This window comes from Macaca thibetana, chromosome 2 (genome assembly GCF_024542745.1).
Source record: "Macaca thibetana thibetana isolate TM-01 chromosome 2, ASM2454274v1, whole genome shotgun sequence".
NCBI lineage: Eukaryota > Metazoa > Chordata > Mammalia > Primates > Cercopithecidae > Macaca > Macaca thibetana.
The window spans coordinates 141980398-142007587 of NC_065579.1; the positions used below are offsets into that span (position 1 = coordinate 141980398).

Consider the following 27190-nt stretch of genomic DNA (forward strand, 5'->3'; position numbering starts at 1 on the left):
CACACATTCACAGGACTAGTCTTGTTTATATTTTCAAGGCTTTTTTTTTTTTTTTTTTTTTTGAGACGGAATTTCACTCTTGTTGCCTAGGCTGGGGTGCAATGGCACGATCTTGGCTCACCGCAGCCTCTGCCTCCTGAGTTCAAGCAATTCTCCTGCCTCAGCCTCCTGAGTAGCTGGGATTACAGGCATGCACTACCACGCCCAGCTAGTTTTGTATTTTTAGCAGAGATGGGGTTTCTCCATGTTGATCAGGCTGGTCTCAAACTCCTGACCTCAGGTGATCCACCCTCTTTGGCCTCCCAAAGTGCTGGAATTACAGGCGGGAGCCCGGCCTCAAGGCATTTTTTCTTATGAAGATCACAGCTGAAATCTTCAATCTTCAGCTAATGCAAAAGTTTGCCTTTGGAGTGAATTTCTTGTCAATCTGCTTGTTAAGAAAAAGCAAGTGGTATTAAAGTGAGGACATTAAAATAAAATTGCTCCAAAAAAATGATAAATAGATAAAAGAAAAAGGAAAAGCAAGAGGCCCATGTACACATACACAGAGGAGAGTGGCCCCTATTCCATAAGCCTGTTTCATCAATGAGAGAATCAAGAGGATACTACATATACAGAAGAGGGTTTCAGGGTTAGTCTTGAATTTGAATCTTCTACTTCCTAGCTAGAGGACTTTGGGCAATTCACTTTACTTCTTTGGTCCTAGCTTGGTTATCTATAAAGTGGGAATCATATTTCAGATTATGCGGAAGAAAATGTAGGATGTACCAGGCACATGGGAAGTGCTTGATCAATACCAGTTTGCTTCCCTCCTTCCCTGCCCCTTCTGCTAAAACTTCACAGCTATCTCATTAAGTCATCAACGTATTTAGTATTTAATAAATAAATATTTAACGAGCACCTACTATGAGACAAGCCCTTTGTTAGCCAATGGGGATATGACTGCAAACAAGAAAGATACACCTGTGATTTGAGGAGTCCTGGAGTTTATGAGCAGCTCCTTTCTGTCTCCAGTGTGAGCAGTCCTAAATTTACACAGCTCTCTACTGGTGTTTTTGACCACAGGGTTAACATTTAAAATACTTATCACTGCTTTTTGGTACCACTTTGAATAATGAACTGGTTTCAGGTAAACAGAGTCCAGGTACCTATTGCAGAAAGTTTTCCAGTCTACACACTCGGTGGCTCACAAGTTCACATGAAGTGAACCAAAAGAGTTTTGTTGCACTTACTGTGACAATAAATCATGTTTAGAAAAATGCATGTGGCATATATGATATTGGGCAGATGATTCATGAAACTTGCTATTCCATGGCCTTAGAATCTGTATAAGTATTTTTCCTTTGTTTTTTTTTTTTTTTTTTTTTTTTGAGACGGCTCTGTCACCCAGGCTGGAGTACAGTGGCGCAATCTCCGCTCACTGCAAGCTCCGTCTCCCAGGTTCACGCCATTCTCCTGCCTCAGCCTCTCCGAGTAGCTGGGACTACAAGCGCCCACCACCACGCCTGGCTAATTTTTTTTTTTTTTTTTTTTTTTTTAGTAGAGACTGGGTTTCACCATGGTGTCGATCTCCTGACCTCGTGATCCACCCACCTCGGCCTCCCAAAGTGCTGGGATTACAAGCGTGAGCCACCACGCCCGGCCTTTCCTTTGTCTTTGATGTGTTTTCTTGTTTCTGTCTCTGTTTTGTTTTGTTTTTGTTTTGGGGGTGGTTTAAAATCCATGCTGGGCTAGAGTCTGATTTTGACACTCCCAGGTGTGATCAAATGTTTCCACAAATCTCTCTAACCTTTCTATTCTCAATGTGGGGACAACTTTCTCCTCTTTAAGAAAAGGTGTATCCACAGAAAAGATAATTATTTGAGTAATATTTTATAGTACAGAAATAATAATTGAGTAATTTTCCCCTTAAAATTTTTTTATTTTTGTATTATTAAGAACAAAATTATTTTAGGATGCAAGTAAAGAAGAAGTTCATTTACCTATATTTAATTTGCCAACTTTTCTATTACACAAAAGCATATGAATACAAGTAGAATAGGAAAAATTTCATCCTAAAGAGAAAAATATTTTGGGCTTCTACTTTCAAGAGAGTAAAATTGTCCTGGAACCCTGTGCACACTTTAAAAACAATCATTAATAGATTGCATCAAACTAGAAACTTCTTCACAGCAAAGGAAATAATCAATAAAGTGAAAAGTCAGCCTACAGAATAGGGAAATCTGTACATCTGATATGGAGTTATGGATTGCAAATCGTACATCTGATATGGAGTTAATATTCCAAAATATATAAGAAACTCAACAAACTCAATAGCAAGAAAACAAATAACCCAGTTAAAAAAATGATGAAGGACCTGAATATCCATTTCTAGAAAGAAGACATACAAGTGGCCAACAGATATATGAAAAGGTACTCACCATCACTAATCATCAGGGAAATGCAAATCAAAAACAGTGAGATATCATCTCACACCCATTAGAATGGCTGTTATCAAAAACACAGACGGTAAGAAGTGTTGGCAAGGATGTGGATAAGAGGGAACCCTTGCACACTGTTCACAGGAACATAAATTGGTATAGTCATTATGGAAAACAGAATGGACTGCCTCAAAAAATTAAAAATAGAACTAGCATATGATCCAGCAATCCTACTTCTGGGTATATATCCAAGTGAAATGGAATCAGGATGTTGAAGAGCTGTTTGCTCTCCCATGTTCACTACAGCATTATTTGCAATAGCCAAGATGTGAAATCAGCCTAAGTGTCAATGGATGAATGGATTTTTGAAAACACAGTATATATATGCATATATAATATATATACACACACATACGTATATACACATAAAGATATATATGTACACACACAGTAGAATATTATTCAACCTTAAAAAAAGAAGGAAATCCTGTCATTTGCAACAACAGAGATGAACCTAGAGGACATTATGCTAAGATAATTAAACTGGGTAGTGTTTGACACAGAAAGACAAATACCACATGATCTCACTTAACACGTGGAATCTAAAAAAGTCGAACTCATGAAAGCAGAGAGTAAAATGGTGTTTGCCAGGGGCTGGAGGGCGAGAGCAATGGGGAGATGTCAGCCAGAGTTTCAGTTATGCAGGATAAGTGCTGGAGACCTAAGTATAGGTCACCTTCAGCATGGTGACTGTAGTTGGTGATGCTGTATGGTATATTTGAAATTTGCTAAGACAGTAGATCTTAAGTGTTCTCACTGTACATATTCATACTCAAAAAGGTAACTGTCTGAAGTGATCTTGAGTATGATAAATCATTTCATAGTAAATACATGTATTAAAACATCACATTGAATACCTTAAGTTTTTGTGGGTGTGTGTGGTTTTTTGTTTTTTGTTTTGGTTTGGTTTGGTTGGGTTTGGGGTTTTCTTGAGATGGAGTCTTGCTCTGCCTCCTAGGCTGGAGTGCAGTGGTGTGATCTCGCCTCACTGCCACCTCTGCCTCCCAGGTTCAAGTGATTCTCCTGTCTCAGTCTCCCGAGTAGCTGGGATTACAGGCATGCTACCACACCCGGCCAATTTTTGTATTTTTAGTAGAGATGAGGTTTCGCCATGTTGGCCAGGCTGGTCTGGAACTCCTGACCTCAGGTGATCCTCCTGCCTTGACCTCCCAAAGTGCTGGGATTACAGGTGTGAGCCACTGTGCCTGGCCTGTATACCTTAAGTTTAAAAATTTTTGTCTATTATACTTCAGTAAAACTGAACAAAATTTTAAATAACAGCAGTCATTAACAGACTCAATTGATGACCTTCTGTAGAAGATAATGAGAGCAGGACTGTTGGCAAGGCGTTTATATGGATACACTGTATGTGTCTGCACTGTTTCAGGATTCTCTTATTATGATACCTGGGTAAAGGGTGACTTCCTTTCTATCATAAAACAGCCTGGACAGCACTAAGAAGGTGGTTATGTTCTTTTCTCTTGTTGTGAGAGCCTAGATGAGATTACTTTGCCAAAGACTCTTTCATTTCTCTTCTGAAACTCTGTGAGATTGTTGTGTTCTCTGGGACTTAACTTCACAGCTAGTCTATTTTTCCTTTCAGAAATTACCATGGTTGACACAGAGATGCCATTCTGGCCCACCAACTTTGGGATCAGCTCCGTGGATCTCTCCGTAATGGACGACCACTCCCACTCCTTTGACATCAAGCCCTTCACTACTGTTGACTTCTCCAGCATTTCTGCTCCACATTATGAAGACATTCCATTCACAAGAACAGATCCGATGGTTGCGGATTATAAGTATGACCTGAAACTTCAAGAGTACCAAAGTATGATGTTTATTTTCACTTTTCAGACTACTAAGACTGGAATTGGACTTATCTCTCAGTAACCCTGTAGTAAATAGTGCTCCAGACACTAGAATTCTAATAGAGAAGGCATTCACCATTCATTTATTCACCCATTTATCCATGAAATACTAGGTATCTACGAAATGCAAGAAAGGAAGCTGGCCCCAGGTCAATCTTGCCTTCTCCCACTCCTTCCTTCCTCTCTTCTTTCCTTTCTTGCTTACTTCTTTCTTAGGGACATTTTCTACCTTGATTACACTGCCAGTTGTATCTCAGGCTGAGTCCATCATCCAAACTTTGAATTCTTTTGGCCCCTTATAAGTTAATAAGTAACAATTCCAAGTCTCACCTTATATTATATAACTTATCTTCACTATATTACTGCCACTACAGTACATTTTTTCTGTTATGTCCTTTCAGAAGTTTATACTGAAACCTACTTTTGAGCACAAATTTGTTTTAACATTGTAGCCTATTGATAAATTTTCATGCCATTAACTAAATCAACATCAAAACATCAGACTCAAGAAAAACTAGTACTGTACTTTTTGAGATAAAATGTATTTCTGTGATGCTATTTCCTTGATTTTTATCATGTGTGGGCTGACATGCTGGTTTTCCAAAGCCACCACTATGTAATTGGCAATCATTACTTGACAAGTCAGAACTTCCTGTATTTCTAGTGGTTTTTTAAGATAAATAATATGCTTAGTTATATTTATCTGTGTGGTTTTCAGTTAGAGCCTAATATGGAAATTTAGTAGCCCTGAGCCTAACTAGTAAAAGGTAGGGCTTACTTCCATAAGTTCCGCCACACTCTGTCAAAGATTATTTCACAAACCACCTCTTTTGACTGAACACTAATGCTAACCTGGGCTCTTATTTTTCATGCATCTCTAGCTAGGCATACCATGACCTTTTCACAGCGGTATTCCTTCTGTAGTTCTTTTGCAAGAGTTGTTTCAAAGTACTTATAAAATGCAATATTTAAATAAAAAGTATAATTTAATATTGTGATGAATACCAAAGACAGAACATTTCCTAGCAAAATAAACTTCTTGGTGTCAAATCCTCTATGTTGTCTGTTAGAGCTGTAGTATTGCAGGGTACTGGGGGGATCATAGAACCACAGACTTAATTCTCGTTCCCATTTTATATTTACAGGTGAGGCTTAGAGATGTTGTAACTTGCCTGTGATTACAAAGCCTTCTTTTTCTTGCCTTAACTCCAGTGTTTTTACACTAAAACAATACAAATATAGCATGAAGGTATACTTTGGTGGCTTGCCTTGTTGCCTTTTTAGGACTGTTTTCATGGGATAATTATCCTCTCACATACCATACACAGGTGCAATCAAAGTGGAGCCTGCTTCTCCACCTTATTATTCTGAGAAGACTCAGCTCTACAATAAGCCTCACGAAGAGCCTTCCAACTCCCTCATGGCAATCGAATGTCGTGTCTGCGGAGATAAAGCTTCTGGATTCCACTATGGAGTTCATGCTTGTGAAGGATGCAAGGTAATTTTTAAAAAATCTTCTTCAAAGAAATTGTTGAAACTTTATTATTTCATTTCAGCAGAACCCTTTTTTTAGGTGATACAATAATATGAATTTTTTTTCTTCATGGAAGAGTGTTTTCCTCTGTCCCCCAGACTAGAGTACAGTGGCGCTACCATAGCACACTGCAGCCTTGAGCTCCTGGGCTCAAGTGATCCTCCCACAGCCTCCCAAAGGATGATATAGTATTTGAAAGCCTAAGAAAGTGGATAAAAGTGGGGCTGCTTTGCCCCACGTTCCTTTCTCCAAATTGATTCTTTGAGACACTGATCTAGTTTAATCCTTGCATCTTGTGGATTTTTACAAAAAGGTGACTTCTCCAAGATGTCATGGCAAGACAGTGATGATCTGGCACCAGGATGCAGATTTCCTGCATTCTCTAGTTGTTTGTTTTTTTCGCTATACCATGTAATATTGTATAGACACAAGATTTTACAGATTATTTATATATGCATATCTTTGAATCCCTAGAGCAATCCTGTAAGATTGGGCTTCTTTATGGCCACATTGCAGATGTAGAAATTACAGGTTGGTAAAACTTGCCAAAGTCATCCCTTAGTAAGTGGCAGACCTCAGATTAGACTCTGACTCCTTAGGTGGTGTTGGCTCTCAAAGCAGTGCCTCATGTTTCCTTATTCCAGCATCAATGTGAGCCACATACATGGACAGGCAAGGAGGTATAACAGTGTGGGAAAGGAGATACTATTTATCATTATCTCTTTCCTTTGTGAAAAGGGTATTTTGGAAAATTCAGACATTTAGTAATTTATTGCTTAATTATTAAGAAAATATGTGAATCCACTCATTTTGATATGCAGTCTTTTAAGATAATTTTAATACACACAATGAAAAAATAGTACTAATTTATTATATACTCATTGCACAGAATAAACTTCATAAATATTTACTTTCTAAAATAAACACCTGCTTAGTTGAGCTTTTTATTCAACATAAAGATACAGAACAACAGTTAGGAAAGGTTTAGGACATTTTGGTTCCTAAATGGATGATGGACCAAAAAAGGAAACTGATTTTTATTGAATTCTTACTACGTGCCAAATACTGTATAAGGTAACATGTTCATACATCAGTATTTAACCACATCCTACCCAGGTTTTCTCATCTATAAAATGATTGTGCCTGAGTGTGGTGGCTCATGCCTGTAATCCCAACACTTTGGGAGGCCAAGGCAGGAGGATCACTTGAGCTCAGGGGTTCAAGACCAGTCTGGGCAGCATAGTGAGACCCCATCCCTCCAAAATTTTAAAAAATTAGCCAGGCATGGTGGCACATGCCTGTAGTCCTAGCTTCTTGGGAGGCTTGGGTAAGAGGATCACTTGATCCCAGGAGTTCAAGGCTGCAGTGAGCTATGATCACACCTCTGCACTCCAGCCTGGGTCACAAAAGCAAGACCCTAACTCCTAATAAATAAATAAATAAATAAATAAATAAAATGACACTGAATTAGATGATCTCTAAAATCCCTTCAATTCAAACAGTTTTTACTCTAAAGGCAACCTAATACAGTGAAAAGGGAAAAACCAGAAGTCAGCTCTGCCACTTTCCAAGTCACTAGCCAGTCACATACACATTGTATCCCTCAGGCCCTCCATGTGTAAAATGACTTCATTAGATTGGCTACACAAGGTCTTATTCATCTCTAAGGTCTGTAATTTCAAAATGACACTTTGAAACACTCCTGGCAAGAGATGCTTTCATTTAAAACACTAAAACCCATTCATTCTGTAATTTAAACCAAGCTAAAATATTTATGACCTTTTATGAAATCATTGTATTAAGTCGATTATCTAAGATCTTGATGAGTAGTAAGAACATGTCATTTTATTGACTTAGATTTTTTATTGAGTGTTTTTGTAGTTTTATTGAGTTTTATTGTTAGATTTAATGAGTTAGAGTTTATTTTTACTGAGTTAGATACCATTTTTGAGTGAGTAAATTGTTGCTAAATTCTGAGCCATATTTATCTGAAGAAACCATTCTGTTTTGGTCATGTTGACAATTTACAACTATAAATAAATAAAAACGGCATGATTGGTTTAAGTTTCCACAATAAGTTATTGTTTTTTATGGGCTAGTAAAGCACTTAGAAAACTAAAACCTTTACGCAAGTAGTTCCACCATAATCCTATTAGTCACAAATTTGTGGAAAGCTAACATTACTGAAAACAACTGAAAACAGAAAGACAGGAACATTGTCAGTAGTTGGTTATAGTGATAAATCTAAGTTCTGAGAGCACTAAAACTTAGAAGCAAGCAGGGAAGAAGAGTAGCAAAAAAGAGAAGAGAGAGGAGGAAATCCAGGTGCCTTCAAGTTAGGATTAGAAAGTAGAAGAAGGCAGAGAGGGAGAAAAAACACTTAATAAAACCTGAAGACTCTAGGGGAGTCCTTAACCTATCATGGATTAAAAAACAAACATAGAAGAAAACTAAGCATATTGTACACTAACCTGCAGTAATTTGCAAACCATCCAAAATGTGAATTCCAGAATTCCTAGACTAAAATGTAAAGAAAGTTTTACTCACTTGGAAAGGGAAAATAGACATCTACACGTTTTAAAGGTAAGAATAAGAAAAATATTATTCTTGGAAAATTCAAACATTTAGTAATATACTATTTAATATAAAGAAAATGTGTGAATCCACTTATATTTTGATATGCAGTCTTTTAAAATAATTTTAATATACCCAATGAATAAAATAGCATTTATTATATATTCATTGCACAGAATAAATTGTTCATAAATATTTACCTTATAAAATAAACCCTGCCTCAGCTGGGGTTTTTATTTGGCGTAAAGATATAGAACTGCAGTTGGGAAAGAATTAGGACATCTTGGTTCCTAAATGGATGATGGATTGAAAAAGGAAAGTTTTTTTGAATTCTTATTCTGATTTTTATTGAATTCTTACTATGTACCAGATACTGTGTGAAGTACATTTGCATATGTCATTATTTAGCTACATCCTACTCAGGTTTTCTCATCTATAAAATGATTCAGATGATATTGGTACGATGTGGTTACATAATGAAACAATATCATTTGGCTTCTTCAGGTATACATCAGCAGTTCCCAAAGTGTGGTCTGGGGCTTGGACCCTTTCAAGGCATCCATGCAGTTGAAACTATATTCATAATAATGATTTTTATTACTTTTTTCACTCTCATTCTCTCAGGAGTGTATGTGGAGTGTTCTGCAAGCTACATGGTATAGGATGATGACATAGCTCTGGTAGCTAATGGAATGTTTGCTTATATGTTCTTGTATATAATAATTTCTCAGTTGTAATTTCTAGTGTGATAAATGTCAGTAAAGATAGTCCACATAAACAAAAACTCTTTGGGATCTTCCATAATTTTAAAAAGAGTAAAAGGGTCTTGCGACCATAAAGCCTTCAGTCTCGTTCTGAAGAAATGCAGTTTTTCATTCTGAAGAAATGCAGTTACTCATTCTTTGCTACTTTGAAACTAAACAAAATTATTGCTGCCACATTCTGAATACTGCTGCGTTAGACCAGTGGCTGTCACTCATCAAAGACATCTCCTTAGCTTATCACCAATACGCAATAAAAAGCCAGGAAAGTGAAATTAGCAAATGTGTTTAACTCATCTGCATGTATTTTCTGAGAGGTGTTTTGGCAGCTTCACATTTGCTATTACAGTAGAATGTGGGTTATATTCATAATTAAAATACAGTTGACCACAAAGCTGCAGGCTTATTTATGGATTGAAAAGAATAAACACAGCATAAAACAACTGTTGGTAGATCTTCCTAAACAATTTTACAGTGTAAATGGAACAGGTTTATATTAGTGATTCTTGCCAAAATTCAGTCAGAGAGATGGGAATGAGTAGATTGGGTTTGAATTAAGGTGAAATAGTTACAGATTCTTGGGTGTGTTAATATTGCAAACTTATGTAAAATAAAACCTTTAGCAACTGAAACATATATATACTTTAGAGCTTGGAAAGCTATCATTTATTTGTTGTTTACATGTTGGACATATATTTTTTTCTTTGATAAGTTCCATCCTATTTTTTGTCTTTAGTGAAAGATCATTTTAGAACCATAGCCATACCAAAAGATACGGTAAATACAATCTACTGTACAATACAATGTAATCTACGTTTGTATTTCTGTATACAGAAGAATGCTGGATGCTTGTTAGCCACTTGTATGTCTATTCATCCCTACTTCAGAAAGAGTTTTAATTCTTCTCACCTGCCAGTTGTAGCTTATTAATCCAGCTTCCAGGGGCCAGAACGCTTCATGGGAAAGCCAAGTGCAAGCCTAGCACAGGGCTGTTAATTTCATTGTAAAATCAACAGTGCCATTCTGAGGTCTCATTGTCCCTGATGTTTTGTTAAAATTAAAGCAATTAAGGAGAGATCAAAGAAAATTTTTCAAATGATATGAAAAATAGGAATCACTTTCTAACAAACAAATGTGCAGACATTAGAGTAAATATATACACAAAATAATTTTCTGAAATGGTGACTGATGCATCTCCAACACACCACATCACAGACTTCCTGATCATCAGAAGAGTAAGTTGTTGAAAATGCATTGTTCTGTGGACTCTGAAATAATAAAGAAGAGTGTTATTAGAGTGTTTCTTCATCAGTAATATGAAGAAAATTTGGAGAAGCCGGCCTTGTTCTGTAAATCAATAAATAATTTTACAGAAAAGCACTCGATAATATCCTTACATCTACTTCTCTAGATTCCTTGAGTCAGATGACAAGAAAACACTTGGTTATCATGAACTCAGTGTAAAAAAGTAAAATCAAGTTCCAAGATGTATACTAGGATCTGTGTATTCAGTTCAAGATTTTATTTACATACACAGTGTATAATGTTTAGAATGCTTATTCATTGAAAGACCTTGAATCATCACAAAAAATGTGATATACTTTTGAAAGGCATCAGCTGAGTCATGTCAGAAATTTCCATTATAAGAGTTAAACTTAATTCTCTTTTTTTTTTTTGAACATGTGTTAAAGATTTATTTAAAACGCGTTAACAAGGAAAAAGCAGGATGGTAAATCTAGTTCAAAGAAGAACTTGCGGGACCAAGAATATATAGTCACTGAAAGAAAGAATCCTGAAATAAGATGCAAAATGGTTAATGTTCTACAGGGCAATAAAACCATAACCTTGAGGTTATCTTCTTATCATTATTATTATTATACTTTAAGTTCTAGGATACATATGCACAACGTGCAGGTTTGTTACATATGTATACATGTGTCATGTTGATTTGCTGCAACCATCAACTCGTCGTTTACATTAGGTATTTCTCCTAATGCTATCTCTCCCCCAACACCCTGACAGGCCCCGGTGTGTGATGTTCCCCACCCTGTGTCCATGTGTTCTCATTGTACCACTCCCACCTATGAGTGAGAATGTGCAGTGTTTGATTTTCTGTCCTTGTGATAGTTTGCTTAGAATGATGGTTTCCAGCTTCATCCATGTCTCTGCAAAGGACATGAACTCATCCTTTTTTATGGCTGCATAGTATTCCATGGTGTATATGTGCCACATTTTCTTAATCCAGTCTATCATTGATGGACATTTGGGTTGGTTCCAAGTCTTTGCTATTGTGAATAGTGCTGCAATAAACATACGTGTGCATGTGTCTTTATAGCAGCATGATTTATAATCCTTTGGATATATACCCAGTAATGGGATGGTTGGGTCAAATGGTATTTCTAGTTCTAGATCCTTGAGGAATTGCCACACTGTCTTCCACAATGGTTGAACTAATTTATACTCCCACCAACAGTATAAAAGCATTCCTGTTTCACCACATCCTCTCCAGCGTCTGTTTCCTGACTTTTTAATGATCGCCATTCTAACTGGTGTGAGATGGTATCTCATTGTGGTTTTGATTTGCATTTCTCTGATGGCCAGTAATGATGAGCATTTTTTCGTGTGTCTGTTGGCTGCATAAATGTCTTCTTTTGAGAAGTATCTGTTTATATCCTTTGCCCACTTTTTGATGGAGTTGTTTGTTTTTTTCTTGTAAATTTGTTTAAGTTCTTTGTAGATTCTGGATATTAGCCCTTCGTCAGATGGGTAGATTGCAAAAATTGTCTCCCATTCTGTAGGTTGCCTGTTCACTCTGATGATAGTTTCTTTTGCTGTGCAGAAGCTCTTTAGTTTAATTAGATCCTATTTGTCTATTTTGGCTCTTGTTGCCATTGCTTTTGATGTTTTAGTCATGAAGTATTTGACCATGCCTATGTCCTGAATGGTATTGCCTAGGTTTTCTTCTAGGGTTTTTATTGTGTTAGGTCTTACATTTAAGTCTTTAATCCATCTTGAGTTAATTTTTGTATATGGTGTAAGGAAGGGATCAACAATTCTCTTATCAAAAAATCTTCCTCTCCTAGCCATGCCAAATAACTGAGCACTCTGTGAGCCATCCAGCTGTCAGCTAGCTAAGTAGCATTTTCACCCACTAATATTAGTCTTAAAAAAGCAAGAATCAAAAGAGAAGTCAAGGAATATCATAAAATATCTGTGATCACAATGGTAAACATCAAAATTTTCACCAACATTATCTGTGATCACAATGGTAAACAACAAAAATTTCACCGTTATCAATGAGAACAGTTCTTTACATTAGCATTCTATTCATCTGTGAGAAAAAACAAAAACAAAACAAAACAAAAAAAAACCTTTTTGATATCTGAAGGTCCTCAGAACCCTTTGAGAATTAAAGAGACTTCAACTGCCAGCAAATTCTACCTTGGGCATATTCTTTAAGACATTGCTGATCTCACAGGAGGTGGAGAAAACTCTCCAAAACAACATCAATGAAACAAAATGAAACAAATAAACCCTCAGTTCGAAACTATGAGCTACAGGCACACTTAGCAGGTCAGGGTTTTCCCCATGGTAGATGCCCAGAGAGGTACAGGAGTGATCGTTGCCCCAAAGGCGGATGCCTGTAGTAGTTTTCTGAGCAATCAGTGAGAAGGAGCTGAGTGTAAGGCTTCTGAATTAAGCCAGGATTCTCAAGAGTGTCTGAAATAGTCGTAAGTCAGCAGTACTGCTGGCTACTGAATTCCTAATTAAGACCTTGTAGGAGTCCCCCAGTTTAAGGTCAAGAAGTGTGTTCCAAATACTATCAGCAAGCATGTGAGAAGCTAATCATCTTGAATGACATTCATCAAAAACAAGAAAACTGATACAGACTCCCTGCTCTTCCCCTTCCCGGGGGAAGCAGAAATTGGGATTGCCTGATACAGAATATAAAGCAGCTATTATGGATTATTTAAAGGAAGAGGGCATAGGCTTGCAACAATAAACTATTAGGAATAACCAGGATGATTTGAAAACCAAGTGGAAAAAAAAAAGTAAACCTTCTAAAAGTTAAAAGTATAATTACTGAAATGAAAGTTCAATGGAAGGATTAGATAGCTTACTGGACATAGCAGAAGAAAAACCTGAAACTGAAAGAGATATGCAAAGAAATTGCCAAGAATGAAACCAACAGTGTCTTAAAGAATATGTCTTGTCCAGGATCTTTTGGAATGTGAAGGCTCTTAGTTCTTGAAGGATTCATAGGATCTTTGAATATTAAAGAGGTATGTCTTCTTCACTGATCAGTGGAAGAGTAAAGTGTAGAACTATTCTCACTAGTGAATTTTAGTGAGAAATGTTTGTTTTTACTTTTGCCAGTATAATTATATATTTTCATGTTATTTTGCTTCTGTTCTGATTTTTACTTTGGCAATCAATATTAGTGAGTAAGTAGTGAGAAGAAAATGGAAAATAAAAAAGAGGTGTGCGGAAATGTGAAGGCTAGAATAAGAAAGTCTACTACTTATCTCACTGGAGTCCAGTACTGGAGTCCAGTACTGATAACAGGTGAAGCCGTAATGCAGAAACAACATGTCCAAGAAGATAAATGAAAAGAAATTCATGGCCAAACACGCTGCAGTAAAACTGCCGAATACTAAAGACAAATAGAGAGTATAAAAGCAATCAAAGAGAAAAGGTAGATCATCTTAGAAGTAAATTGACAAGAGACTTCTCAACAGCAAAATGGAAGCAGAAGGATAATAGAATTCAAAGTGTTAAGAGTGAATAACTGAGTACTCAGTAATCTCTCAAGAATGAGAGTGAGCCAGGCGTAGTGGCACACGTCTGTAATCTCAGGCCTTTGGGAGTCCAAGGTGAGTGGATCACTTGAGACCAGGAGTTCAAGACCAGCCTGGCCAACTTGGTGAAACCCCATCTCTACTAAAAATACCAAAAAAAAAAAAAAAAAATTAGCCAGGTTTGGTGGTGCATGCCTGTAATCTCAGCTATCGAGAAGGCTGAGGCCCAAGAATCGCTTGAACCCAGGAGGCGGAGGTTGCAGTGAGCCGAGATAGCACCACTGCACTCCAGCCTGAGCAGCAGAGTGAGACTCTGTCTCAACACAAAAAACAAAACAAAAAAAAGAATGAGAGTGAAATGAAATATCTATTGGTTAAGAAAACAAAAATACTGAAAAAGTACATTTCAAGGATGGTAAGCCAAACAGAGGAGAAGATATTTGAACATCTGTAACAGACAACAGATTAATATCTAGCATATTTTTTAAAAGTCTAAAATTCAATTTTAAGGAAAAGACAATTAGAAATTGGGAAGTGAAAAGCCAGGGACATACAAATCAAGATTTACATTCAATTTTATACATTTTAGATTGTCAAAATTAAGAAGTCTGACAACACCAAATGTGGAAGAGACTAGAACTTTCATAAAACGCTTGTGGGGAGTGTAAATTGATAGACACTTTGGAAAACAATTTGGCATTATCTTGTAAAATGTAATATTCACACATTGTACAACCCAGAAATGCTACTTAAAAATATTTACAGGAATATTTAGAGAAACTCTTCTCACAATAGCAAAAAATTGACATTTCAGACATTCATCTGCATGCAAATAGGCTAATAAATTATAGTATAGTCATACAATGGAATACTATATAATTATGAAAATGAGTAAATCATAGTCTTTCACTAAAAAGAACGTAAATTTTAGAAACCTCATACTAAATTTTAATAGCGTCCCAAAAACTACATATAGTATAATACCATTTAGTAAAGCCTCAAAACAAGCAAAATTAAATAGTATATTATTTCATTTTACATAGTAGGTGATAAAACTGTATTTTCTTCCTTTTTTTATTTTATTTTTATTTTTTTTTTTTTGAGACAGTGTCTCACTCTGTCACCGAGACTGGAGTGCAGTGGTGTGATCATAGCTTGGCTTACTGCAGTTTGACCTCCTGGGCTCAGGTGATCCTTCCATCTCAGCCACCAGAGTAGTGGCTGGGACTACAGGTGCATGCCACCACACCTGCCTAATTTTTGTGTGTTTTTTTTTAATAGAGACAGGGTTTCACCTTGTTGCCCAAGCTAGTCTCGAACTCCTGGACTCAAGCAATCCATCCGCCTCAGTCTGTCAAAGTGTTGGAATTACAGGCGTGAGCACCACACCCAGCCTATATTTTCTTAAAGATCAAGGAAATGACAAACCCAAATTGAGAATAATGGTTACTTTGTCAAGCCTATTGCCTTTGTAACATCTCAGTCATAATTTGGAGTCACAAACCACCAGAGGTGGAAGTGCTTTCTCATTTTACAGTTGAAAAAGGTGAGGCCCAGAAAGGAAGTTATGTGACATCTATATTAATTCCACAAATTTTAATTTAGCACTATCATAGGCATTTGGATTCCATCCAGGGGTAGAAGAGGCTATTCCTGCCCCTGAGGAGCTTATAATTTTAATTGAGCAGTGAGGGAGGGAACAAAATAAACACTTAAACAGTAATAAGTAAATTCTTTGGTGTGTTAGAAAGTCATAAGTGCTATTGGAAAGAAGAAAAACTGGAGCAGAGTCAAGAGGATCAAGAGTTCCAGAAGAGAGGTGGGGCAGGGACAGGCCACAGTATTAAATAAGTTGGCTTAGCCCCATTGAGAGGTGAGACGCAAAACTTGAAGGCGATGAAGGAAACAGGCAAGTGTGTATTTAGAGAAAGCTTTCTTCTTGAGGAAAGAAATAAGTCAAGAGTGATTTCAAGGATTTGGGCTTGAGAATCTGGGAGGATGGCGTTGCATCTGCCGAGATGGAGAAAGTCGCAAGTGAAGTGAGTTTGTAGGGGAGGGTCAGGACTTCAATTTGGACAGGCTGGCTTAGAGATGGCTATTAGTTATTTAAGTGAAGCTGTCAAGTAATCAGAACATCCAGAGTTCAAAATGGAAATTTGGAGAAAGTCAAAATGCATGTCAATGATCGCAGCAATACTAATGCAGTGCTTTTTGCACCAAACAGGGCCAGATACATTTGAAAGAATTAGCAATTAAATTTTATGGAGATGAACACAATAGAAATGAATAGGAATATGATGAACCCAAAAAATGGAGTCAGAAAACATGTCCAATTCGATTTTTTTCAGCTCTTTCCAAAAGATGTAAATACAGCAGAATATTCAGTTGGCCTCAAATTGACGTATTTGCCATTTTGAGATAGCAGTCAATTTTGTGAGGATTTATCTGATTACTTCTCATGTTATTTGCCATAGTCTCTTTCTGTCTGTAAGCCACAACAATGATGGGGCACACTTTCAGCAGCATGAATAAGTGAAACAAATTCTGCAGGAAATTATGCAACATAGAGAATTCCAAAAAAATTATCCACATGTGGATTTTTATTGGCCCTGATCAGATTTTAGAATGAAATGATTATAACTTTGCCAGGCTGCTTAGCACAATTACAAAGGCTGGGGCATGCTGTTGGAATGATTTGCAGAGAGTCTGAACTGATTACATGGTGTTTTATTTGCATTACATTAAATCCAGAGCACTTCTTAGAGCATGCTGAAAACCAAATGTGGAGCCAAGATCCAGTGAAAGCCGCAGCTGGATGTGATCAGTGTCTAAGAGCTAAAAAAGGGACATGGAGATCCTCTGGTTCTTTATTTTACAGCAAAGAAAATTTAGTTCCAGAGAGGTTAAGTGACTTGTCTAAAGTCACCAGTGACAGAACCGTGTCAAGAACCTGCTTTTTCTGATTCCCAGGCCAGTAAACCTTTTGCCGTAGGTTGCTGCTTCCATGTGTCACAAAGACTTAAAATTTGCTTCTTTTTTTATATATAATATATATACATATATATATATATATATCCCTTTGCAGGGTTTCTTCCGGAGAACAATCAGATTGAAGCTTATCTATGACAGATGTGATCTTAACTGTCGGATCCACAAAAAAAGTAGAAATAAATGTCAGTACTGTCGGTTTCAGAAATGCCTTGCAGTGGGGATGTCACATAATGGTGAGTAAACAGTCATCACCATATACTTTATTATTCTCATTATAGCTGCCAGACCAGTGGACACTAAGGCCATTGCCAAAAATGTGTACAGGTTTTCCACCAAATGCCAGAATTTAGAATATTGCATGTCGATAAAACATTTCTCATTTAGGTCAGTGTTTTTAACGTTTCATTATAGAACCCTTCTCTCTCTGGTTGGGCATTTGCCATGAGGAGAGAAGAGACTTGAAAAATCTGGGGGATGATGGGAAAAACTTTAGTGTTTTAGAACAAATATAATGATCATCGTGATAAAATTTTATATTGCTTCATGCATTAAATAGAGAATTATATTTACTTGTGTGTATCAGTAGTGTCTTTCTACTTTAAACGTAAGAAAATCCTGAAGATGTCTGGGTCTGGAACTTTAAGTGGCATGTGAGAATTTAGATTTATTTAATTAATTAATTTTTTTTTTTGCTCTTTATTATGCAAAGACAAGTGTTCCTTTCCTTCACTTCAAGGAACATCCATGAGTTGTGGAAAGGGTAAAACAAATTATTTTTATAGTTCTGCAAAACTTTAATGCCATAGAAACGTAAGAGAATAAAACTTTCTACTTTTGAAACCTGTGTCTAAAGTCAAGCTTATGACTTTGGGTGTCAGCTTAAGGGAAATGATGTAGAAGACCTGAGAAAAGACCCCTGTTTTCATGATCTGTGGAACTAACTCAGTAAAGTCCTGGAAGACAAACATGTTTGAAAAAATGATTCTTGATCACTATTTAGTTCTCATTGGTTACCTGGCTGACAAAATAAATTTTAGGTATAACTTGGTAGTATTATATGTGTCAAGTATTAATCAGTTCTTTTCAATGCACTCAAGAAATAAAAAATGCCAACATGACCAAATTAAATTTGAAGTTTCATTTCATCAGCTATCCTATTTTTTCTTTCTTTTGTTTTCATCTCTCCCAAAACTGATCTAGTGAGAAGGCAGTTTTCATCTATATGCACTCTAAAGCATCTGAGAAAATTAAATTTTTGCTCTATCATGCAGATATTTGGTTTTCACAGTGGAAACCATCAAGATATTTGAGAGTCACTCATTGATTAATAACCTACCCTTTAAAAATAGTTCACAAAATTCTATCTGTATCATTACTATGAGTCAGTTCCTCTAAAGGCAAGAATGTATTTTGAATAGAGCTATCAACAGTACTGAACAGGATGGAAATTTGGTCCAACCTTCCTCAACAATTGACTACATCTGCTGTATACAACTGTAGTCATGGATTGCAAAATAATTTGCTGGTTCAGTTCCATCAGTTTCCTTTTTATTTCAGACCTCATAAAACATAAGGGCAAGTTTCCAAGTCAAGGGTTATATTTTAGGTGATGCAATCAAGTTGCAATAAACTTATTTCATCTTCATGAAGAAATCATTGACTTTGAGGTCATTATCACTGAGATAGCCTAGGAAAGCATGCCAGTTCCACTTTTAACACTATTTTTTGCCTATTAAAAAATTATCACTTCACACATTCATGTAAAATATAATTCCTGTTACTTATAGGCAGTGCATACATTTATGTAAAATATATTTCCTGTTGCTTACAGGCATTGCATACGTTTACTTAAAATCAATCTCCAATTGCTTATTGCTTATAGGCAAATATTATTTAAACCCCAACCTATGCAGTATGAATGGTATGATTTTCTCCTCCCCTAAAAGTCAAAGAAAGCTATCATAAACTTGATAGGTCATCTTTTGACTTCATATGACAATTTATTTTATCTCTAGAGGGGGTCAATCTTGATAGGGAGTGTTCGTTCAGTTCTAGCAAAAGCAAGAAAATATAGGAATTAAGTGTCACGACATCAGAGACTTAGGCAGTTCAACACTTAAAAAATTGCAAACATTACTAAAAAAACCTCAGAGGTTTTTATGGGAGTTTGTTTGCCACACAGAAAAGAAAACATCAGACTAACAACAAGGTTTTGATTAGTTTTGCCTGTTAGCTGCATGAAGAAAACATTTCTAAATACAAAGTTTTCTAGGAAGTTGAGTCACTATTTAAAATCCATTGCTTTGACCAATGTGAAGCCAACAGAGTTTTTGTTCATATAGAATGCCTTTTTATCGAAAGAGGCTCTGAGTGTTATACCAAAGTCAGCACCCAGCTGTTTTCAGTATGTGCAAGAAAACATGGACGTCCCCCAAAGCAAATGTACTCCATTCTGTGTTAACCTTATTTCTGCTCTCTGGTCTCTGATTAGTCTGGTTGATGAATGTAGCTTCCCCTTTGGCCATGCACTCACAGCTTTGAAGGAGGTTTCTGAAGGAACCAGTAGGGAACCCTAGGGGCTCTTGCTAATGTTATTGGATAGGCACTGAAATCAGTGATCACTATGTCCTTTCACTGAAAATTCTGTGATTCTGTATAATCAAACAACCTAACTCACTGGATTTTTCACTTTTCAACCAGCTATTCTGTGTCTTACAATGCTCCGGTCTTCACAAATATGTAGGCACCTGGCATGTCAATTGCCTGAATTTAAAAGTTTTCACCTATATGTTTTGGTACCATAAAATAAAAATATAATTTATGTATCTGAGTCAGGTCTACATATTGTGATCAATTGCTCAGCAATTTCGGGCAGTTGGTTTGATGATTAGTGATGTAGCCCGAGAGCAGAAATCCAGAGCCTCTGGGTTAGAGAAAGTATAAATGGCATCCTGGGTTATGTAGCATTACAGCTCTTCAGAGGGAACTTTCATTTTCATTGTGACATATCGCCTACACGTTGTAGAAGAACATAGTTTCAGAATTCTTCCAGTTAGAAACATAACTTCTCAAATATTCACTTTCAGCATGGGGTAGGAAAAGTACCCAGCTGATGGACTGATTGATATGCTTCAGAAACGTATTTTTTTCCTGCAAGTAACGAAAATAAACACACGTTCTTAATTATTTTGGTCATTTAACAACCCATCATTTCTAGACCATGGGTTAATTCCACCGATTGCTCAGAAGCCTTCCTGAGTCATCTCAAGCACAATCAATTCACTACTGTGTCTAGACACTGCCCTTAGAGGAAAGCTCAAAATGAAAATGAAGCAGAAATACAGACCTGCTTCCTAGGCCACTCAGTGGTGCATGTAACTTACTAAGTGATCATTGCATCAACTACTGTTTGTTAGTGAAGCTGGTGTCTGCAGAATCTTGATAAAAAGACGCATGGATAATGTTGCTTCTTTAGTCAGATGGGCTCTTGCATGCATTTTTATAGTTTTTCAAAGTAGTCATTTTTGTTTTAAAATCTTGCTGGCAAGTCCTTTATAGTAATCACATTTTAAAAATATGTCTTCTTTATTTTTATTTGATTATTATTATTATTATTTTTGAGACAGAGTCTCGCTTTGTCACCCAGTCTGGAGTATAATGGTATGATCTCAACTCACTGCAACCTCTGCCTCCCGGGTTCAAGCAATTCTCCTGCCTCAGCCTCCCAAGTAGTTGGGACTACAGGTGCCCGCAACCACGCCTAGCAAATTTTTATATTTTAGTAAAAATGGGGTTTCACCATGTTGGCCAGAATGGTCTCGAACTCCTGACCTCAGGTGATCCCACCTCAGCCTCCCAAATTGCTAGAATTAGGCGTGAGCCACCGACTGCGCTGGCCTTGTCCTCTTTATATTTAATAAAATTATTTAGTCATTAAGAATTTTGACTAGTGGGCCGGGCACAGTGTGACTCATGCCTGTAATCCCAGCACTTTGGGAGGTCGAGGTCAGAGGACCACTTGAGCTCAGGAGTTCGAGACCAGGCTGGGAAACATGGCAAGACCCCATCTCTGCTAAAACTACAAAAAATTAGTCGGGCGTGATGGTGCGCGCCTGTGGTTTCAGCTACTCGGGAGTCTGGAGTGGAAAGATCGCTTTAGCCCAGGTGAAAGTTGCAGTGAGCCATGATCACACCACTGTACTCCAGCCTGGGTGACAGAGCAAGACCCTATCTCAAAAAAAAAATTTTGGCTGGGCGCGGTGGCTCAAGCCTGTAATCCCAGCACTTTGGGAGGCCGAGACGGGCGGATCACGAGGTCAGGAGATCGAGACCATCCTGGCTAACACAGTGAAACCCCGTCTCTACTAAAAATACAAAAACTTAGCCGGGCGAGGTGGCAGGCCCCTGTAGTCCCAGCTACTCGGGAGGCTGAGGCAGGAGAATGGCGTGAACCCGGGAGGCGGAGCTTGCAGTGAGCTGAGATCCGGCCAATGCACTCCAGCCTGGGTGACAGAGCGAGACTCCGTCTCAAAAAAAAAAAAAAAATTTTTTTTTTGACTAGTGAATAATTCATATTCAGAGCTCTTTTTTTATGTATGAACTAAATAATAAAATAGTTTAGGCTAAGTGCACTTTTTATTTTTAAAATTTTATGTATTTATTATTACTATTTTTAGAGATGGAGTCTCACTATGTTGCTTAGGCTGGGCCCACCTCAGCATCTGGAGTTGCTGAAACTACAGGAAAGTGCTACTGCACCTGACCTATTTAAGAAAATAATCTAGAGAAGAATTGACATGTTGTTTATGAATCATTCAGTTAGGTTTTCTCTATAACATTGAGATTTGGTTAAAAATATGTTTTTCATAAATTTAAAAGCTAGTGAAATCTTAGCTTTGCTGACTAAGATGTCTTATGATATAAATGAGAGAGAGTTTTTAATTTTTTTAAAAAAACTGACAACTTTCAAAATAATTTCTCAGTGGCTTCATAAAAATCCAGAAAAATGATTTCACAAATTTTTGTGACACTCACATTTTTAAGGTAGTTCTCTCAGTGCCTTGCAAACAGCAGCTCTAGTGTATATTGAGAAAAGGAAAAATTCTGAATGGCAAATAGATTTCAACTTTAACCTATTTCTTTTTTTTTTTTTTGAGACAGAGTCTCTGACGCCCAGGCTTGAGTGCAGTGGCGCTATCTAGGCTCACTACAAGCTCCACCTGCCAGGTTCACACCATTCTCCTGTCTCAGCCTCCCGAGTAGCTGGGACTACAGGCACCCGCCACCAAGCCCGGCTAATTTTTTGTATTTTTCGTAGAGATGGGGTTTCACCGTGTTAGCCAGGATGGTCTCCATCTCCTGACCTCGTGATCCGCCCGCCTCAGCCTCCCAAAGTGCTGGGATTACAAGCATGAGCCACCGGGCCCGGCTAACCTATTACTTTTTTTTCTTTAGTCTTCTTGGTTGTGCAAAGAAAAATTACCCAAATCTTAACTTTCAGAAAAGGTAACCAAGTCCTAATGCATGTGGCAGTACACGTTTGCTCCGGCTACCCTGTCCCTCTGCCCTGTGTGGACTCCAGAACCATCCATGTTGTAGCCTACCTCCTTTCCCCACCCCTGCCCACTTTCCACTCACACTTCCGGCAAACCCTGCATTTTGCTATTCCTGGAAAATGGCTTATGCTTGGATACCTCTGGGCCTCTGTTGATGTGTCTGTCTGTTCCCTGTGGAAATTCTACCTGACATTCAAGTCTTCATTCAAATGCCTTCCTTCCCATGAGACTTTTCTGATTCCCTGCTCTTCCTTTTCTATGTGTTTCATGCCTTCCTGTGATACCACATTCTGCCTTAAAAAGCAAGAGAGTGATCAGATATATATTACCGAAAAAAAAAAAAACTACTGATAGCAGTAAAAATGATAGAGAAAAGACTGGAATTGGGAAATTCATCTGAAGACCAATGCAATATGAGGAAATAAGACATTGAGAAGGGCGAGAAGAAAGGAAATTGAGAGAAATATCAGAGCAGTGACCAATGAATAAAAGCGCCTGAAGGGAGAGAGGTTGTCAAAGATTATTTAGGGTATCTCATTTGGGCGATAGAATGAATTAACCAAGAAAGGAACACAGGAATAAGAGCCAGTTTGGAGGAGAAAATTTTAAATTCAGTTTTATATTGTGTTAGAGGTGCCTATGGAGTATCCAGCAACTATGTATAGAGGAATACAGGAAGACGTGAAAAATAAGGCTCCACATTTCAGTAAAGAGAGAGCAGGAATCATCAGCACCCATTGTAGGTTAGAGAGGTCATACTAGGGACCACAGAATACAAGCTAAGGGAGAGGCACCATCAGAGAGATCTGGAGAGCAGCTGGCAGAAAGTTAGAGGACCCAGAACAGCAGGAACCAGGACAAGAAATTTTAGAAATAAGAGGTGGAGATGGTCGCCAGCATTAAAGGCTGGGAGAATGCTGGAGAGCTCAAGTCCATTGAGAACTTAGAAGAGGCCGTTAGTTCTGGCTGTGAGAAAAGCATTCAGGATTTTTACAAAGTTTCGGTAAATCCCAGTGAGCCCGAAGCTAGATTGCAGTAGATCGAGAAGTAAATAGAAAGTGACAAACACAGACGCAGTGAAAACAACTCTTTCAGTAAGTTCAGTGGTGGAGGAAAGATAACTTAAAGAGGAGGTAATAGTAGAGTAGCACAGAGAGGTACACTAGAGAGACTCATCTGTGTAACATATCCAGTCTCCCCTACCAGACAAGTCCTTTTCATCCTTTCCCCCAGCCCCATCGGCGTAGCACAGTGTTGCATCAAACAAGTGTTCAGTGAATGAATTAAAGGATGTCAGGAAGACTTCAGGGAATCAGAGATTGAGTTAGGAGGCGAGCTGGTGGTGTTTTGCTCATCTTCATTTTTGAAAGAAACCTAAGAAAATATTTAAACGTCCTCTACAAATAGTTGAAAAATGGTAAAGGTTGCTTCTTGTTTTACTTTAGAGGAACTACAAAAGAATAGTTATTAGATTGCCAAATCCTGCAGAACCTCCAGCAGGCACAAGTTTTTTTTCCCCTCAAGAAAGAGAAGTGAGCCGAGCATGGTGGTGCATGCCTGTGGTCCCAGCTACTCAGGAGGCTGAGGTGGGAGCATCCCTTGAGCCCAGATGTTCAAGGCTGCAGTAAGCCAAGATCACACTAATGTGCTCCAGCCCGGGCAAGAGGATGAGACCCTGTCTCTTTAAAAAAAAAAAAAAAAAAAAAAGAAGAATAGAAGGAGGAGGAGGAGGAAGGAAGGAATGAAGGAACAAAGGGAGGGAGGGACGGAGGAAGGAAGGAAGGAAGGGGATGGAGGGAGGGAGACAAAAAGGAAAAAGGAAGGGAGGGAAAGAAGGAAGGAAAGAAAGAGGTGAGCCAGGTGTAGTGGCTCATACCTGCAATTCCAGCACTTTGGGAGACTGAGGCAGGAGGATCACTTAGGCCAGGAGTTTTGGCGAGACCCCATCTCTACCAAAAAAAAAAAAAAAATTAGCTGGGCGTGGTCATGTGCGCCTGTGGGCCCAGCCACTTGGGAGGCTGAGGCAGAATGATTGCTTGAGCCCAGAAGGTTGCAGTGAGCTATGGTCATGCCACTACACTCCCACCTGGGTGATCGAGAAAGACCCTGTCTCTAAAAAAAAAAATTTTTTTAAGAGAGATGGGAAAACAACTTATTGGCACAGCCATGTAAAAAGCACGTGTTATAAATATCTTGCTTATATGCAGCAAACATATAAAAAGTGGAAAAATAGACCGTAAGACATAGCCTTACTAATTTTCAAAAGCCTGATAATGATTGCAAATTTATCCCTTAGATGTGGAAAGACAAAAATAAGACTTGTCTTATTTCATTATTTTATTTTCTATTGATTTATTATTTTGAAAACCTGCTTTAATTAACCTTTGTAATTAAGTAGCATTTGTCTTTAATGCTCCTACAATTAGGTAGACGTTTTAAAAACATGTCGATTAATTGTTTCTTAGCATTGTACCCAGATCCAAAAAGCAGGCATCTGACTATTCCGTGTGCTTGATGTTTGTGTGTTCAACAGTGTCAGTACTAAATACACAATATGGAATCTATGACATGCTAGTAGCAGCTACATTCTGCTCAACAGAAGTGTGTTATATAAAGGAATGCTAATATGCTTTCCCAGAAGTTAGTGAGTCTCTATCAAACCCAGTCTTCCTGAAGGGAGCCTACCAGTTCTGATATTGATCTTTTTTTTTTTTTTTTTTTTTTTACCAAGATACCAGATTTCTGTGTAGATGATGAATTATTCCAAATAGGAAACTGTGTGCCAGTGTTCTGGAAGTTGCTCTGTGTGACAGGTGCCAGATCTGTAGAACAGACAGAATGTATTTTCTTTGAGCCTCAAAAACTAGACACATACTGTTTTTAAAAAGAGAGCAGAGCATGTTCTCAAGTACTATGCAGACATTCGTAGAACTTTAGAGCTAAATTTAGAGCTAGAGGAAGGAAACTTTAGAATCTTCTTTTCTAAGTTCCTCATTCAGTAAATAAATCAGTTGAAGACCAGAGAAGTTCAGTAATTTTCTTAAAGCCACATAGCTAGTTTGTCACTGAGCTGAAACTAGAAATTAAACTTCCTGACTACATTCAGTGCAGTATTCATTCCCTTGCTTTCCAGAGAGGCCAAAAGTTCTCACTCAGTGACTCACAGTAAGACATGAAGCATTTTCCTTTTAAGATTAATCAGCAGTGGTAGAAGATTTAGAAAAATACACTTGTATATGAGCACACTCAGCCTTTATAGTTCTGACTCCCAATCCAGAATGTTCATCTTATATTTTTTTTTTTTTTTTTTTTTTTTTTTTTTTTTTGAGGCGGAGTCTTCACTCTGTCGCCCAGGCTGGAGTGCAGTGGCGGGATCTCAGCTCACTGCAAGCTCCGCCTCCCAGGTTCGCGCCATTCTCCTGCCTCAGCCTCCCCAGTAGCTGGGACTACAGGCGCCCGCCACCACGACCGGCTAATTTTTTGTATTTTAGTAGAGACGGGGTTTCACTGTGTTAGCCAGGATGGTCTGGATCTCCTGACCTCGTGATCCGCCCGCCTCGGCCTCCCAAAGTGCAGGGATTACGGGCGTGAGCCACCACGCCCGGCCTGTTCATCTTCTATTTCTAAGCTCTCACTTCAGTCTTACAGGAAACACCTCCCAACCTCCATCACTTTCCTTCTCTTGGTAGGTAAAAGGTAGAACCTGAGGCTCAAGAATTACTTAACTAAAAAACACCATCTCCCAAACAATTTAAAGATGGAAAGATAGAAATAGAGATAGACAGGCAGGCAGACAGACACATAGTTTAGGTTTTCAGATTCTGTTCTTTCTCTGTGGGAGAGGTCAGCGTGCCATGACTACCAACCTGGTCTAGAACCCACAGCAGCCATAGTTACCATGACCACAGCAATAAAAGCAGTGTTTATTAAGCATTGCCATGTGCCCAGCACTGTGCTAAGCACTTCCTCTCATCACCTCACATGAGGTAGATAGGTACTATTATGTGGGACTCAGAAGCAACGAAACTGGCTTTTTCGTTGCTGGCTATATATACTAATAACATTGGCTTTTTCCCCCTTAAAAAAGGTATGCGTGCCTCAGCTGAAAGATAAAAAAAAAAAGTATGTAAATAAAAATCCTTATTTTCTGTACAGTTTCAGATTTTTGTATGTTTTATGTGAATTTAGTCTCACCAAATGGGATCTATTTTTCATTCCTTTTATGAACCTCTGGTGTATAAAAAATGCTAAAATCACCTATATAATTGGTTGCACTGGTAATTAAATGGAACCTAATTTGTAGCATGGGCACTTAACAATACAGATAATTTATTCATTAGAGTTAGCCTTTGAGGGGAACTTCAACTTATAAAAATACATTTTTGTGAGATTATGGCAGAGGGATCTCACTTTAATATATCCTAATTCTAAAATGGTTTTTAGGGGTGTTTTCTGGTTATATTTGTTAGGTGATAGAAAAGCAGGACTAGCAAATGTCGTAAGTGGCTATCTTTGGCTATTTGTTCATTTAAATTAACTTTTTTGATTACCCATTAGGAAAAAATAGCTTTTCTAGGTGTGTAAACTTTTGCATATGTTTATAGCCTCTTACCTGTAAAAACTAA

General features: G+C 37.8%; 3 protein-coding genes across 8 annotated transcripts in view; 2 read left to right on the forward strand and 1 right to left on the reverse strand.

The window, feature by feature from the left end:
* The window catches only part of TSEN2 (tRNA splicing endonuclease subunit 2), a 728632-nt gene that overhangs the window by 569603 nt on the left and 131839 nt on the right, over nucleotides 1-27190 (forward strand). The gene's annotated exons all lie outside the window — the stretch shown is intronic.
* TIMP4 (TIMP metallopeptidase inhibitor 4) overlaps nucleotides 1-27190 on the reverse strand; it is a 328069-nt gene that overhangs the window by 215166 nt on the left and 85713 nt on the right. The gene's annotated exons all lie outside the window — the stretch shown is intronic.
* The window catches only part of PPARG (peroxisome proliferator activated receptor gamma), a 146116-nt gene that overhangs the window by 86333 nt on the left and 32593 nt on the right, over nucleotides 1-27190 (forward strand). For 3 of the 6 annotated variants that reach the window (XM_050781478.1, XM_050781475.1, XM_050781476.1), the window contains 3 exons: nucleotides 4084-4311; nucleotides 5680-5849; nucleotides 17105-17243. In XM_050781478.1, the coding sequence (XP_050637435.1) occupies nucleotides 4092-4311; nucleotides 5680-5849; nucleotides 17105-17243 (529 nt within the window). In that variant the 5' untranslated portion in view covers nucleotides 4084-4091. Of the gene's footprint in view, nucleotides 1-1540; nucleotides 1625-4083; nucleotides 4312-5679; nucleotides 5850-17104; nucleotides 17244-27190 lie in introns of those variants that run through there. The other 3 variants (XM_050781477.1, XM_050781479.1, XM_050781480.1) reach the window with 2 other exon arrangements.